This window comes from Onychomys torridus, chromosome 12 (genome assembly GCF_903995425.1).
Source record: "Onychomys torridus chromosome 12, mOncTor1.1, whole genome shotgun sequence".
Taxonomy (NCBI): domain Eukaryota; kingdom Metazoa; phylum Chordata; class Mammalia; order Rodentia; family Cricetidae; genus Onychomys; species Onychomys torridus.
This window is the reverse complement of record NC_050454.1, coordinates 10,158,907-10,175,172: the sequence shown is the minus strand read 5'-3', so window position 1 is coordinate 10,175,172 and position 16,266 is coordinate 10,158,907. Positions and strand designations below refer to the sequence as shown.

General features: G+C 40.4%; 1 protein-coding gene across 4 annotated transcripts in view; it reads right to left on the bottom strand.

Moving 5' to 3' along the window:
- The window catches only part of Opa1 (OPA1 mitochondrial dynamin like GTPase), a 74,191-nt gene that overhangs the window by 36,844 nt on the left and 21,081 nt on the right, over positions 1-16,266 (bottom strand). For all 4 annotated transcript variants that reach the window (XM_036203482.1, XM_036203483.1, XM_036203480.1 and 1 more), the window contains 14 exons: positions 15,525-15,578; positions 12,824-12,928; positions 10,805-10,891; positions 9,580-9,693; positions 6,453-6,533; positions 6,262-6,336; positions 5,689-5,760; positions 5,507-5,606; positions 5,123-5,253; positions 3,337-3,409; positions 3,162-3,234; positions 2,229-2,344; positions 1,477-1,541; positions 597-673 (listed from right to left, as the gene is read on the bottom strand). In XM_036203482.1, coding sequence (XP_036059375.1) covers positions 597-673; positions 1,477-1,541; positions 2,229-2,344; positions 3,162-3,234; positions 3,337-3,409; positions 5,123-5,253; positions 5,507-5,606; positions 5,689-5,760; positions 6,262-6,336; positions 6,453-6,533; positions 9,580-9,693; positions 10,805-10,891; positions 12,824-12,928; positions 15,525-15,578 — 1,223 coding nt within the window. The remainder of the gene's footprint in view (positions 1-596; positions 674-1,476; positions 1,542-2,228; positions 2,345-3,161; positions 3,235-3,336; positions 3,410-5,122; positions 5,254-5,506; positions 5,607-5,688; positions 5,761-6,261; positions 6,337-6,452; positions 6,534-9,579; positions 9,694-10,804; positions 10,892-12,823; positions 12,929-15,524; positions 15,579-16,266) is intronic.

The following is a 16,266-nucleotide window of genomic DNA, read 5'->3' as shown; positions in this document are numbered from 1 at the left end:
CAGTGATGAAAGCGCTGGCGGCTACATCAGAGGAAATGAGCTCGGTTCCCAGCACCCACAAGGCAGCATGTGGCCACCTGAGACTCCAGTTCCAGGGGACCCAGCGTCCTCTTGTGCCCTCTGTGGGCAATAGGTATGCATGTGGTACACAGACACATACAGGCAAAACACCCACACACAACAAATTAAAAAAAAATGTTATTGTACATAGCACACTACATACATGTCACAGAAATCACCAGTTACTTCTAGTCTTGAATGACATCTAAAAAGCATATACCACTGTTCCTTTACAGATCAATGTTCCTGATGCTATTCTCCAGTCAGTAATAACTGGTCCTGATAGGTTAGTTCATGACAATTTTATGAAATTACTTGTAAATGAGTCTATATAAATAACAAAGCAGATTCAAAAGGAGCCTTGTGTAAGCTACTGTCCAGATGGTCAGTTGATAGACTACAATGCAGCTATTTCTACAGGAGACACACTTTACTCTTTGCCTACTGCATCTCGAGGGATGAACCCAGGCAACAAAACTCACTGCTTTCTTCTACTTTAGAGTGAAAAGATACCGAGACAAGGGATTCATACTCACCAGTGTTTTGGAGTAACCTGACTCAGGCTGATAACTTCATCAAGGATCTCGTTTTTAGCTTTTTCAAATAGTTCATTCTAGGCAACATAGAGACAAGTTAGGATTGTCACAAGCCACTACTTCTGTGCTGTCTGATTTTCAGAGATAACCAAGAGGGAGGAGGACATGGACAGGGTGTGGTTGACTAAGTTTTGGTTTGAAGATACGAGACTAGCAAATGACCTCAGTCTCCTTTAGGAATGTCATTACTCAGATAAGGATCAAGAAGCAGTCATAATGTCTACCCTTTTCAATTCTGACTACAGTTCTTTAATATAACATTTCCACATAACAAATGCTAAAGAACCAACACACACAATTTAGTGATCAGTAATAGTAAGATAATGTTGGATCTTACAACTAATGCTATTTTTAAAATCAAAGAAAAATATATTTGGTTCCTGTTAGACTCTACATGTCCAATATAAATACCAACAAAGTAAAAAGCTAATGTACAACTAAAAACAAAAAATAGATTACCTAAGTATACATTAATAAGACTACTAAAGAATATTTGTAATTTTTTCGGAAATCACTTTAACATGTTTTACATTCTATGATTCCTAATTATTTAAAAATGTTGGGGTTGGGGATTTAGCTCAGTGGTAGAGCGCTTGCCTAGCAAGCACAAGGCCCCGGGTTCGGTTCTCAGCTCTGGCAAAAAAAAAAAAAAAAAAAAAAAAAAAAAAAAGTTATAATAGTTAAAATTACTGTAGAAAAGATAAATACTCCTATGTAATTATCATAAAGATCATAGCAATTTTGCTCAGCAGATAACAACTCTGTAAGGACACAGTGAATGGAAGTATACACCAGACCGTGGGCACTCAGACATTATTACCCTGTCGAGCTCTCGCAGGCGAGGGTAGTTATTCTTCCACTCCGTCTCCAGGTTAAACCGTGTGGCTGTGGAGAAAGGAAGATGCCCGGTCTGACTGTGAAGGTTACTGGTGTATTAGCGGGTCCCCGAGCGCGTCTTGGTGTGCTGATGTTCGGGTGCTGTTACTGTTACAATTGTCTCAGCTAGTCCTCTCACTGTAGTTTCTCCATGTTCAGCTCACAAGGCCACAGCTGGAGCAGTTTAGTGTAGCTGCCAGGAAAAGGGACTCTGGTGCTGTAATTCAGATCCTGGTCTAATGCTATGTGGCACTGGCTATGTAAATTACCCTGCACCTCTGTTTTCTCATCTGTGAAATGGAAATAAAGACAACACAAAATTGCTGTAGGACTAAGTGGGATAAATAGTAAGTGAACTTTCCAAATGGCAAGAGGGGAGGAGAACCTGCTCTCAGTGGATGCAGCTATGGAAGCAAAGACTTGGTGCAGAAGAGTGTGGGCTTGGGGAAACAGTACAACGCAGGCCTCCCAGTTTCCCTTCTTCCTGTAAGGGAGGATCCAAGTTCTCCACAGGCTATCAAGCTTTCTCTAAACACTGCTGCAAACTCGCTGCTTCTGAAAACTCTGTAATGGTGCCTCTGAAGGGGAAAATCAGTTCTTGTATAATAGAAGATTTGGTTTCTCTTTTTTCCACATGCTGTTCAATAGTAAATCACATGCCTGGATTTGTGAACGTGCTTCAAGAAGCCAGCTTACCTTTGAAGCTATCAGCCTGTTGTTCAACTGACTCTCGAACCATTTTCCAAAAGCAGTCGGACACAGCAAGGCTTAAATTTCTCGTGGTGACTTGGTGTGCCTTGAGCATACTTGTCCTACAGGAGACCAGAAAGACAGAGGAGCACTTACTCCACACTAATGCTGCCCAGTGAAACTTTCTGCAGTGAGGAACTGGGATATCTAACCTGTCCGGCAAGACAAGCACCAGCCCCATGTATTACTGAGCTCTTGAAGTGTGTGACTAGTGTGGCTGAGGGATGGCTTTTGTTCTATCAAACACTGGCCAGTCTGGCATGTGCACACGGCCAGTGAGCGCCACAGTGGACAGCACAGTTCTACAGGCTCGTCGCTTCCTGTCCTAAAGAGAACCCGTGGCTATGGCTGCAGGAACTGTCCTTCCTTCTGTACCTATATGGAGCAAACATGCTTGGCCATTTCCAGAAACTACGTAGAAACTTTCAGTGTAATTCAATTGCTGTTTTGGTCCATATATTTTGATTTGTGGTTCAGTGTTTTATTTTCTGTCAATGTCTTCCAGTACCTATTCAGGAATATCCCGGTGGCACCTCCCACTCAAACTTTTTCTATTATTATAAGAGAAATGTGCACACATGTTTAAAATGGGAAACATTAATTAAAAAATCACTTTCTAGGGAAAAGACTGTAAGAGGTGTGGGAGTTGTCTCTCAGTTCACATCTGCAGAGGCAGTCTGTCCTGCCATCTGCTGCACCATGTGATAGACTGCTTCCAGTTCTATCCAAGAGTGCACAAGGATAGCCTCCTTAGGTACAGACCACCACGTGGACGAAGAGCCAACAGAAGGCTAACTGCTCCAAGACATGATCAGTACAGCTGCACAGTAAGCTAAGCTCTCACTGTAGAGACTTTGAATATTGGTACAGGATACCTACTTCAGGAGTTTTGAATTCTGAAAAAATTCTTCTTCATATTCTCTTATAGCTTCGATGCTTTCAGAGCTGTTTCCTAGGAAAGATGGTGACCAAATTTTAATCAAGAAAATTAATGTTTATTTATCTGAAGGCAATAAACGCTAAAATGAAGTTATAACACTCCATCTTTGCATACCTTTTCCTGTTACAACAGCAAAATAACCCAGAGCTTTCATTGGAAAGAGCTTGCCTTCAATTATCTGTTGTATCTGTTTTAACAGATTGGAAAAATAAATGTGAAATATAGATTTAATTTTTAAAAGCACAACATGAAATTTAGAAAGCAAAATATTAAAAACCTCTCTACATACATATACTTACCAGCATACACATATCTGTTCAAGAGCACATAAATGTGTTCTGATTGTTATTTGAGGGAAATACAGATAACTTTACTGTACTAAGTAAGCATCTAATTAAAATGTGTCTACCTAGATCAAAACTTGGAATGAGTCCTAGTGCTGCTGAGTCCGACCTGGCTGGAGCACTTGCTCGCCCGTGTCCTATCTATGTGAGATCATTGTCATACAAGGTTACTAAGGTATGAGATAATGGCACTTTGCACAAAGCCTGGCAGAGAGAAGCACTCAAGAAATAGCTTTATTTTTTCCTTTTAGTTGCTTTGAATATTTAAAAATTAAATTGCTCTCTTAAATTAAAAAATGACATTTGTTTATCTGTATATGTACGTTTGGGCATGAATGTAGAGGTTGGAAGACAATTTGTAGGAGTCAGCTCTCTCCTACTCTGTGCGTTTCAGGGATCAAACTCAGATTTGGCCAAAGCACCTTTACCTGCTGATACATTTTTGTGGGCCTTGATTATCTAGATTCTCATCAAGGATTATCTTTTACTAATGTCTCTTCTTAACCCTATTTGAAACAATATATTTTAGATTGTTTTCCAACTCTTTTAAGGACAAAAATCCTTTTTCTAGTGTGATAAAAAACTATGGAGTCTGGGCACAGGAAAATAAATATTTACATAAATCTATCATTCATACATAATGTGAGAATTTCCGCTTCTGGACGCCCATTCAGATTAACACTGTGGTGAGACAAGGCAAGGCCTTCGATTGCATGTCCAGTGAAGTCCAAAGTGACTGCCCCAGAGAGGAAGGAATGAAAGCGCTGGGAGAAAGGAGGCCACAGCCACTGTCTCCTTTGCTTCTCCTCTTCCCATGAGCACCAACACTGCCACAACAATACTACCTTGCTTTTAAAATAAGGCAAGGAGGGCTGGAGAGGCGGCTTGGCCATTAAAGGCTAGGCTCACAAGCAAACCATACAACAAGGCAGAGGGGCAAGAGGCTCAAGGACAAGTTGCCACAGCAGGCCCCAGAGGACCCTACAAAAGGTCTGCTGGCATTCCTGGGCAAGGGATGTGGTATGTGCTGACCAGTTTTCTTCTGAGAATTTTGAATTTTGGTACCGCCTCTCTGACCAGCCTCTGAGAGAAGGCTCCTGGAGACACCAGCAGGCTGCCTCTAGACTGTATCCCACGCATGTTCTCCTTCATGACTCTGTAATGTGTCTTTGTGGCAACTATGACTATGTGGTGACCCTGTGGGTCCTTTGAAAGAATCACCGCACCTGAGGCTGCTATGTCTGGGGACCTGACACAGAGGCAGTCCCATAGGTTTAGGTGGGAAAGAGAGACATGCTCTGTAGTAGCAGTGAGGATAAGGACTGATGCCACTGGACTACAGAATATGAATTTATCATTTGTAAATAAGCCAGTCACCAGTTACGTAACACTTGGTACCCGAGAACCATTCTAACCACTGTGTATTATTTGACTAGTAACTCAAGGCAACCTATGTGATCATATCATAAATGTCTTCATTCCCATTAGATGAGGAGCCTAAAGCATCGACACACACACACACACACACACACACACACACACAACTTGCCCCTCACCCGGCTTGGACTGGCTACATTTTTTTCTGCCAGGTCTACTTTGGTCAAAACAAATATGGTTCTTCTTCCATGAGGATCCATTTGACTGACCAAGTCTGTAACAATACTGCGCTCAGCATCTACAGATCCATCTGAAAAAAAAAATAACCATGTAATAATGACAAAGCTGAGTGTGAAAATGTGGTCTTAATACATTTACTTTAGGAATGTAGCCAATCAAAATCCCAAAGATGTCAAAAGTGACATCTTCGGCTCCATTTACTACTAAAATGACAGGAGCAGCGAGAACACACGTGCATGCATGCTTACATGACAGATACTGCAGCGCCACTTCATGTCCTAAGAGGAGAGGGTGGCTGCAGTTGCGTATCTGTGGGGACTTACCTTGAATACACAGGATGATGGCATTAGGGTTCTGCATGTAAGCTTTGCTGATACTGAAAATAGTTTCCTTAGTGTCAGGAGCCATGCCTGCTGTCACAGTCTTGAAGAGAAAGGTTTTAGTGTCATTACAAACGGCTTCCACAGCAGGAATAAAATGAGACACGTCCTCTGGATGTACTTACATTGATCACACCGGGTAGGTCCACAAGCACCATCCTCTGCAGTCCAGGGCCTTTGACGTTTAAAGAGATGGTCTATTCAGGAAGGAAAAAAAAAATCAGTCTCTTGGGGTATGAATTTCTTGAGAATATTTGTGGTGATAAATATTCTGAAAATTTTCTATCTTGTTCATTCAGATCTTTTATTTTTTTATTCAGAAAAGTTATTTTCTTTTGATCCCAAAGTAATTGATCTAGAAAAGTCTCCCTACAAAGATACATTATTTAGAGCATTAAAAAAAAAAAAAAATCTGTGAGTGTGGTGGGTGGCACACGCCTTTTATCCCAGCATTTATGATGTAGGTGGATCTCTGTAAGTTCAACTAGCTTTGTCTACATATTGAGTTCTAGGCCTTCCCGGGCTACACAGTGAGACTCTGTCTCAAAGAAAGGAAAAACAAAACAAAAACTAAACAAACAAACAAACAAAACCCTTGGAAAAGCTACACTCTAAACAGCACATCCATATAAATTATTAATATTCATAAGAACTTGCTATCTCCAAATCATGCCGAGAGAGAGGATTGCTGCCCTTACCTCAGGGCTAACAGTACAACCTTCTTTCACATTTTTCCTCATTCGGAGTTCGATTTCATGTCTTAATGCCGCAAGCTATCGATGGAAAAGAACAAAGTCCTGTGACAATCTGAATGACAAATATTTCACATGTCTTAGAGCACACAGGGGTCATAAAGCACAGAGACGAATCTGATTTGAATTCTACTTACGTCTTCCTCCTTGGTAAGATCAAACTCCCGAGAGCTATCTTTAAACAAGGCCACATGGTGAGGACCTTCGCTGAGAGTCACCTGAAAGGACAGGAACATGTAAGAGGCATTCACACTGACAGTGATTCACAGCTCCTGCCCAGTCCCGACAGGGCCAATCACTGCACCTTTATGCTACAGTCAGGAGCAGTCAGCACGGCTGCTCTGCACTGTGGGCGGCGCCTTGCTGACACTTTGCAGTGAGACTGGTGAGTTCTGTCTCATATGACCTAGGGTGCTGCTGGCCCCTCTCCCCTAGGCGATGCTCTGCAGACCACCACCAGGCAGAAACTGTCCCTCCACAGCCTGAAGAATTCAGAGATGAGTTCAGGGAGAGGACAGTTCATTTAGTCACCATTCTCAATACATTAACTATACAACAAGTGTTACAGGTGGGAAAACAGCCTGACGGCCTCTGCTTCAGGTCTCACTCCACACAGATAGGAATGTTAGGATCCTGCTCTCACTCTTCGGGTCTAACGTCTTACATCCTCAGGGGAGCGTGGGTGACTGCGTACTGCCGTGTGGTTACACAATCTCTGCCTTAAAAAGTCACACATGGACCCCACCCTCTCTCTTTTCTGTTTCCTCTCTGCTCTGCTCCCGCCTAGCTGTCTCTCTGAGCTGGAAGGCTTTCACCCCAGCATCTGGCTCCTGAGTCTTTACTGGTAAAATTGAACGGTTGACATTTTGATAAAAACAACACTCTACAATTATGGTGTCTGTAGCAAAGTAAAAGATGAACTCCCAATGTTTTTATACTGATTACTGGGCTCGATATGAAGCACAGGATCACTCTGGGCTTCACCTGTCTAAACTGAAGTACACTAGACTCCCACTGATGCATAATGGATGTAGGATGGACGCACACCAAATACCACCAATCACTGAAGGAAGAAGCGCTAACACACAGCATGGTCCAGCTCAGGGCCAGACCCCCAGCACTGTGACTCCTACTATACTGCTCACTGCTCCACCTTGCTGCAGGTCCACCTGGACATCACTGGAAGATTTTAATACCCGCCGCCTCACTGTCTCCCCTTCTACCACAATTCTGATGATACTTCTTGGTGACTTCATTTTTCTCATTCTGAATTACTTTATCTCGACCTCTATCAGATGAATGTGAAAGAAAAACAATAAACAATCCCCCAACCACAGAGATTCACTTGCAGTTTATGCCCACAGCCTTCCTGGTGAGTTCATTTATCCAACTTTATTAGCAGAGTTACTTCAATCTCCTAGAAAGACTTTGCTTTTGTTCCCCTGCCTCTGTCTCCTCCTTCTCTTAACAGCTGATACCTGGCGACTTATTTCACCAAGGAAGCAGAAGCAAGCAGAAGCAAGCAGAAGGCCTCCACACCACCCAGCCACTTCACTTGGTCCCCTGGTAACCGAATACCTGGTGCTCAGCCTTCCCGAGCTCCTCAGGTCCCTTCCTCTTGGACACTTCTTTTCCCGACTCCCAGTTGATACCATGGTTCTGGTTCAGACTGACCAGACTCTCAAGCTCCAAATTGCTTCCTTTTCCTTAGCCTAGCAGGTCCTGAGTCTAAATGTCCATTCACTCCCTTGAGATCTTATCCTTAGATATTTCATCTTGACTCCAAAACTTATGTCTCCAGTCCAGACCACTCCCTAAATCTGTACATCTAGCTACCTATTTATTATCTCCCTTTGGCAAGAAAATCCAACTCTGGAACGTCTTTCCCAAACTGGACCTACCTAGATGTTTCTATGCAAATAACACCCATTAATCTGTTCTGGTCAAAACCTAAGTCCTAGATGATTGGTCTCTTCTTATCAATCTGTCAACAAATCCTGTTGGTTGTACTTTAAAAATCGTTTCATGAGCCCACCAATTCTTTTCACCCTCATTAATACTTCCTGCATCCAAGTATCATCTAATCCAGCTGCCCTTCATTTGATCTCCAGTCTTTTAGAAGGTACTAGAACTCTGTTTGAGACTTCACTGGCTTCCCATCTTATTTAAAATAAAACCACACTCTGTAAAGTGGCCTGGCAGGCCCTAATGATCTGCTTATCCCTGCCATTCGTTACCTGTCTGCCACTGAGGACTTCACTGGGGCCCTGTACACGGGCCCTTTACTGTTCCTCAAGCAGTATTAGCTCCATCACTTTAGGAGCCGTGCACCAGCTAGTCTTTGCTGGGACATAACTGCACCAGACTGCAACACGACTACTTCCCACACTCTCTGTAAATCTTGGTTCAAATGCCACCTTAGTGACATCTCCTACAAGGATCCTGTCACCCCCACTGGCTTCATTTATAACACACTAAATAGTGTAAATATTTATTATGCTTATGGCAAGAATCTTCTTTAATTTACTGTACACTGTCTCATGCCAGGTATATCCCAACTGTGGCCTATGGGCTACATGAACCCTAGAATAACTGTGAGTGTGGCCCAACACCAAACCATAAACTTAGTTAAAACATTGAGATATTTATTTACTTATTTGGTAACATGGCTGCATGGTTCTCAAGTGTTTTGTATTTAATACCACAATGTCAAAAGGTTGCACATGCCTGGTACACCAATGCTGGCATATATTAAGAGCTGAATAAATATTTGCTTAATCAAACTGTCTACAGTCATTTACTATCTCCCTGCCTCTGTTGGTGAGATGTTAGTAGTTTTATGTATGGTAAATGTGCACACACACACACACACACACTGATACAAGCCTCCTTTACCTCAGTGACTTTTTCTTACAATGTTCCATTTATCATTTTTTTTTTTTAGTTTACTAGATCATGATACCTAGCACATAAACACTATAGCATATAAACACAACATTCTCTTTCTCAGCAGCCTGTGTCCTATTCCGAATACCCTCAAGAGGACTTACGGTATCACCTGGACCACCACTGGCCCCATGCTCTTTCCCACCGCTATCCTTCACTTATCCTCTCGGCTCTGCACATGTGTCCTGGTGGTGCCTCCCACTCACTGCTACAGTGGGAATACTTCCAAATGCTGTGTCAGATGCCCTCTTCGAAGTGAAGTTACGCTCAAGTGGTGCCTTCTCTAAGGTCCTTCAGTGAGACGGCCTCCTCCCCTACCTTCACTGGAGAGCGGGTCATCATCTCCCCGGAGCCTCGTGGGAATATCCGCGCTTGAGCAATCATTTCCAACACACTTGTTTTTCCAGCACTCTGATCTCCAACCACAACAACCTAATCACAAGACAAACGGCACTTACTAGTATTTTTCTGATACCAAATGAAATGTAAGTAGAGTTTGAATGACATCATTTAAAAAAAAAAACTTTTACGATTTTTAAAGCCTGTAGCTGGAGAGCTTCTCTACAGGTGCCACCAAGCCCCCGCGGTCCCACAACCCACTTATAACATAATCACTCAGACGCTTATATTATTTAAACTGCTTGGCCATTTGCTCAGGCCTATCATTGTCTAACTCTTACTATTATATTTAGTCCATTTCTATTAATCTGTTAATCTATACTTTGCCACGTGGCCCATGGCTTACTGGTACCTTACATCTTTTTTGTCCTGGTGGCCACTGGCAGGTCTCTCCGCCTCAGCCTTCTCTTTCCCAGAATGCTCTTTTCTACTTGTCCCACCTATACTTCTTTATTTATACAGAGCGATATCCACAGCACTTCAACGAGCCACGTGGCAAGTTATAGACTAACAGAATGGGGTTAATTTAAGATATAAGAACTAGATAACAAGAAGCCTGCCACGGCCATACAGTTTGTAAACAATATAAATTTCTGTGTGTTTACTTGGTTGGGTCTAATCGTCTATGTGCCTGGCGGGTGAGAGAGATTTGTCCTGACTGTGGGCCAGGCAGGAAAACTCTAGCTATAATAGCCAAAATAAGTGATTTTTTTTTAAAGAATGAGGATTGATGCATGTAGGCACTCTGAGGAAAAACAGCAAAAGCATTACTTGGATCCATTATTTATAGTCAATTTTTTAGTTTTGAAAACTGCTAATTATAGAGTTATTTCTAAAACTAAATCATTAACTTTCCACAAATATTTTCCATAGCCAGTTTACATTTTACTAACATGCTTTGGATTCTATTAGATTAAATTTCATCTGTATGTTTAATTTTTTGCTCAGGTATTTTAACATTATAAAGAATGTATAATGGCAATTATCTGACAGTTTTCTGTCAAAACACATATATCTACTTTTATGGTGCCCCAATAAGGAGCCAACAATGCCAGTGGTTAAGGTATGTCAGGAATGCAGGATTATGAGGCCACAGGCAGAGTAGGTCCTGATGATAGCAGGTCCCCGTCCATCCTTCTCTTACCCGTGGTAGATGGTCTTGTGTATTGTAACTGGCATCATAATCGGAGAGAACATCAAGAACTTCAGAATACATATCAATCAAAGATTTCTGCAAAAAAATTAAAATTAGTAAAAATCAGTGAAAAAAATCAAATAATAAAAGACTACAGCTATACCAAGAGAAAACATGTGAGTAAATTAAAATTTGCATTGCTTTTTCTAATTACAGAAATACATTTTCATGGTAAAACCAGTATAAGAATAAAAATTCCACTTCTTCAGATTATTTAAAAATACACCAACTTAACAAAAAGTTCACTAATTTAGGATTTCATAATCTAATTAGATGGTAAAAGGGAAAGCTCATTAAAATTAATAAGCTAACTAATGCCATGAAAGTCAAATAAGGGGCCAGGACCAAGTGACAGAGAAACTACTGGAAAGAGAATGTGGAAAGCAGGAGAGCACAGACAGAGTGAAGAGCCTGAGGACAGACAGGGACGGGAAAGCTGTTAAGGCAGCAGAGTATCTGAGTGCCCTAGGGATGGCAAAGGCTGAAATGGGAGTCAAGGACAGATGCCTGCATTGCTGTTCTCTGGAGACCAGGACGTAGCATGGTGTCCTGAACATAACAGCGTCAAGTAAAATATCCATGGGAGAAGAAAGGGTAACCATCAAACATTTACTAAGGTAAGTTTTAATACTGAGGTGGGAACATTATGAAACTTTAAGGATATTTTTGCCTCTTAATACATAGAAACACCTGAAGGGCAAACAGCTGCTCTCACATCTGCCTAAAAATGCACACATTTCATTACCATTGTATCTCATGAGGAAAAACACCACGTCTAAGGCAACTCTCTATATTCCTAGCACTGGAGCATGACTTTTCAGTGGCCAAACAGCACTTGTAAAGATAGTCAGGCTTTTGTGCAGTGGTGGTGATTTAGAGTCTGAGCTATTACACCATGCTTATTAAACTAGAATGATATGTTTGGATCGTGGTTTTAGAATGTGTGCCATGATTCACCATGGTTCGGGTACACTGCAGCAACTCATCTTTACTTTTTCCGAGACACTGATTATAGCATTAAACTTTGAAGTTAAAAGAATCATGTCAACTTAACACATCTGGCTTGGGTCTGTGGTGATAGTAGAACTTTATTGACAGTGATAATTAACAAGATGTTGGTTACAATAATACCAACATATACTTATCTTAAAACTTTATTTTAATTGATGTAGTAGAAAACTTACCTTGGAAAGAAAGTGTCAAATTTCAAAACTGAAGACAAACTGAAGTGGAAATACTAGTGAGATGGCAGTGGCAGGGACTGCTTAAGGCTTCAACAAACTAGCAATCCTAATTTGGGATCAGCAAGTACAGGCACGGCACACAGCATGCAAGCCTGGTACCCTGAACTCAATTCCTCGAACCCAGTAAATGGGGACAGAGAAAACCAACCTCACAGATTTGTTCCCTGTCCTACACACACACACCACACACACACGCAATAATTTTTAAAAAGCATGTAAAAAAATCCCAGTTTTACAGATATGGATGTTAAGCCTGAAGATAAACTAGGTATTTTATGAAAATAGATTGATTTATAAGAAAGTCCTCTTTAAATATGAAGATTTTATGGGCATACTATATGATGAATTTTGAATATACAATTTATGAAATATTTACATTGGCTAGAACTGAAAAAGACAATAACACTCCATAATTTATTAAAATTTTTTATCATTTAGGAGCTGGAGAGACGGCTCAGTGGTTAAGAGCACTGGCTGCTCTTCCAGAGAACCCAGGTTCAATTCCCAGTACCTACACATCAGCTTTCACAACCATCTGTAACTGTAGGTTTCAAGAGATCTGATGCCCTCTTCTGGCCTCCACAGGCACCAGGCATGCCCGTGATACATAGACATACATTCAGGCAAAACACCAACACATACAACATTTTTAAAAGAAGATAAACTAAAAAGATACAATGTGAAACGTCCAAGTTCTGAGACCTACCAAACTCAGATAAAGTACCTTAAGTTTCCTATGATGGATGCCTTTGTCATCCTTCTGCAGAACCAATTTTCTCAGCTCTTTGTTCTCCTTTTCCAAACGCTCCAAGATCCTCTGATATTTTAACTGCAACAAGACAATACACAGGACTGTGTAAGAAAAAGATGGGTTAACAAATAAATATTAAGTCTAATTAAAATCTCCCAAAGTTCTGAAGTTATGTGACTTAACTAGTTACACTTAAAATTACTATTACACTTACAAATATTGCATGACAATGTGGAGAAAATAAAATTCTAATTATTTCAAGTAAGCAGTGAAATCCATAATTTCCATTATAATTTAGCATTAACTTAAAAATTTATTTGTTTATGTTGAAGAAATAATTTAAAAATACTAAAAATTTAAGAACTTAAAGAAGTCTGGAACTTAAAGGTCACTTAGGAAAGAGCATAAACAGGTCTGTTAAGTGAGAGGCTCTTCCAGGTTTGGTCAAATGTCCATGTCTGGAGAAGTTTGTACTTAGAATACTGACATAAAAACTAATACTTAAGAAAATCAATTTATTTAGGATCATTATTTCAAAGTAGCTAAATGGTAACATAACTTTGCCTTTCAGGGTAAACTGTTCAAATTGGTCATCTTAGTTTATACAGGAAATTAAGAATCAAACTTCCCCATAATCAACCTGAGAAAATGGTCAATAACAGGAAATCAAGGTCCTATCCTTACAGAACATGAAAGTTAGGTCTAATTAGAGAAAACATCTCTAGTTAACTATATGGCACAACACAAAGAAAACTACTGGATTGTATGATAAACATATTTAATAAAGCATATCCTCACAGCCTATAAGGATGTAGTAAGAGTCTATCTAATATTTCTTGGCTGTTTAAAGTCACTAGTCACCCAGTTACTGAGCACTTGAAATAGTGTGCTATCTGCTATATGGACAACATGTTGAAATGATACTAGTTTGGAACACAATGCATTAAGTAAAATACATTGTTAACATTAATTCCCATCTATTACCCCTTTCAAATGAAAATTAAAGCTTCCCATGCAGCCTGTGGATTTCCTTTACCCGAGAATCAGATGGGGCTGACTGCACAGCTTATAGTACATGTTCCTCACACAGTGTAGCCACACTAAGTGGTTACAACTGGAACTGCCTAACTGTGGGGTCACGGTTCCATGGCAGGTTTCTTTGTACATATGGAATCCATTTGGGGAATCTACATTTCCTTTCCTTGATACAAGTGTCAACCTGCAGCCACTTTCCAGAGGCACAAATGAGCTAGCAGGTGTGTCCTACCTGTGGCAAGTTGTGAACACAGATGTACACAAAACTGTAAACATTATAGATTCTTTGGTGTGTGATTTCATTTTGTAAATTGATTGTGTGGTTCTTCAGTGTGAACCTTGTAGACAAGGAGGTTGTGTTACAAAGTCAGAAGGTTGTGCATGCTTACGTAGAACAAAAAAATTCTCAAAATTTAGGGTGTATCACAATTACCTTAAGGGCTTTAAAAATGAAGACTGTATGTAGCTGGGTTTAATGGTGAGTAGGCATGTAGGAGACGAAGGCAAGAGGATTTGAGTTCAGGTTAGCTACCCAATGAGACCCTCTCCCAAACATATAAACCAAAAAGAACTGCAAATGCTCCACAGACCGCTGAGTTCCATGTGAGCGACTCTGACCCAGTGGGTTTAGGATGGGCTAAGGATCTGCACTTCTAATAAGCTCCCAGGGATACTGATGCTATGGCTCCAGGGAGCATACTCTTAATACAGTGGCTTTTGTTTTTTTTAAAGAACAGTTTATTGATTACACTAAAAGGGAACAGTGGTCTGGGCAATAAGTAGAGTAACAAGTCTTAACTCATGGCGGAGAAGCCTCGCAAAAGATAGGTGCCAGTCAAAGCACAGGTCAATTATACAGGAGACTCCATGAAAAGATCAAGGAAAATCACGTATTAGAAATATATAGTTGCTTGATTTCGATTAGATTGCCCCTTCTTTTAATTTTTCCCTAAAAAGACCCAAGATGATAAATATGCCTTGTGGCTTATAAAAATAAGTCTTAACTACTAGATATTATTAGTACAGAATAACTGCTGTTGGCAAATCTCATACCAGCAAGGAAGGTTGGAACTCATAATATTGTACAGGACTGATTTTTAAATAATCATTTCTATTATTAACCCTAAGAGATAGGATTATACCAGCAGAAATATCTTTAGGAAAAATTTTTATAATGATTTCAGGTTTCAGAGAAGCAAAGAAAGGCTTTTGGGGACTCAGTAGAGATATGTGAAACTCAAATCTCTTTATTTTATATTTAGCCAAGCAAAGTGAAAATACTTTTATCCATTCTCCTCCCACAATAATTTTTCCTTAAAATGAGGATAAGAGTCACTCAAAATAGGAATCTCTACATAATGAATTAACCTGATATTCACTTGGTTTCTTTTTTATTCACTGTTTCTCAATTAGCTTTGGTAGATACAAAAATTACTGTTAGTGGCAAGGGTCTGTCACTAAGTATTCCAACTTTTGCTTTGCTGGAAAAAGAACCTGCTGTCCATATCCCAAAGAAGTCCCTGGGGCTGAGATGCTGCTCAGTGTCAGAGCACTTGCCCGCCATGTATGGTGCCCTGGGCTCAGCCCCCAGCGGCTTGAAAGGGAAGAAGTGCTGGGTTCCCTTACTGACTAGAATTACCTGTGTGTGCAGAAGTTCCTCTTGAAGTTGGTCAATCTTCTCTTTGTCTGACACCTAAATATTTAAGATTAATTTTAGCTGAGTGGATTTAGGATTACATAGAATATACAATAAGCTACAGTTTTAAAGAAGCACTGAGTAGATACATGTTTAAAATAAAATTTAAACCAAGTGAGTATTTAAGATAATAAAAATACTTGTACTCATCAGTACAGTTCATCAAAATCCTAAGAAACAGAAACATCAAGGAGTCACTGTCTTGTCACCACTCTAGTCATGTTAGAAAAAGTAGACATGGACATCGGGGTTTGCTCTATCAGGAGATTGTTTTGTACTAAGGTACAAGAACCCAACATCCAGAGTACTGCATCTCTACAGACACAAGCGGGGACTCCAGGGCCAAGTCACTGTTCCCAGTCATGCCAAAGCTCACGGCTACAGCAGATCTTCTAAAGAACAACTTTCCTTCCTCACTATCAGCAGAGATGTGCACCCCCAATGGACACAGGGACTAACTGGCATCTTCAGAGTTAAGCGGAGCCAGAAGCTTGTTTTTAAGTTCAATTCCAATGCAACATCCACTAACTCTCAACAGAACAAATGTATCTGTAGAAACGAAACCAAGTTAAGCAACTAAAGCTGATTTGAGCATAAAAATTAAATTTACAGTATTGTGTAAACTACTTCAAATTGTTAATAGTTCTAAGACAGACTTTTAAAAGTCTCCAAATCTCATTGTATA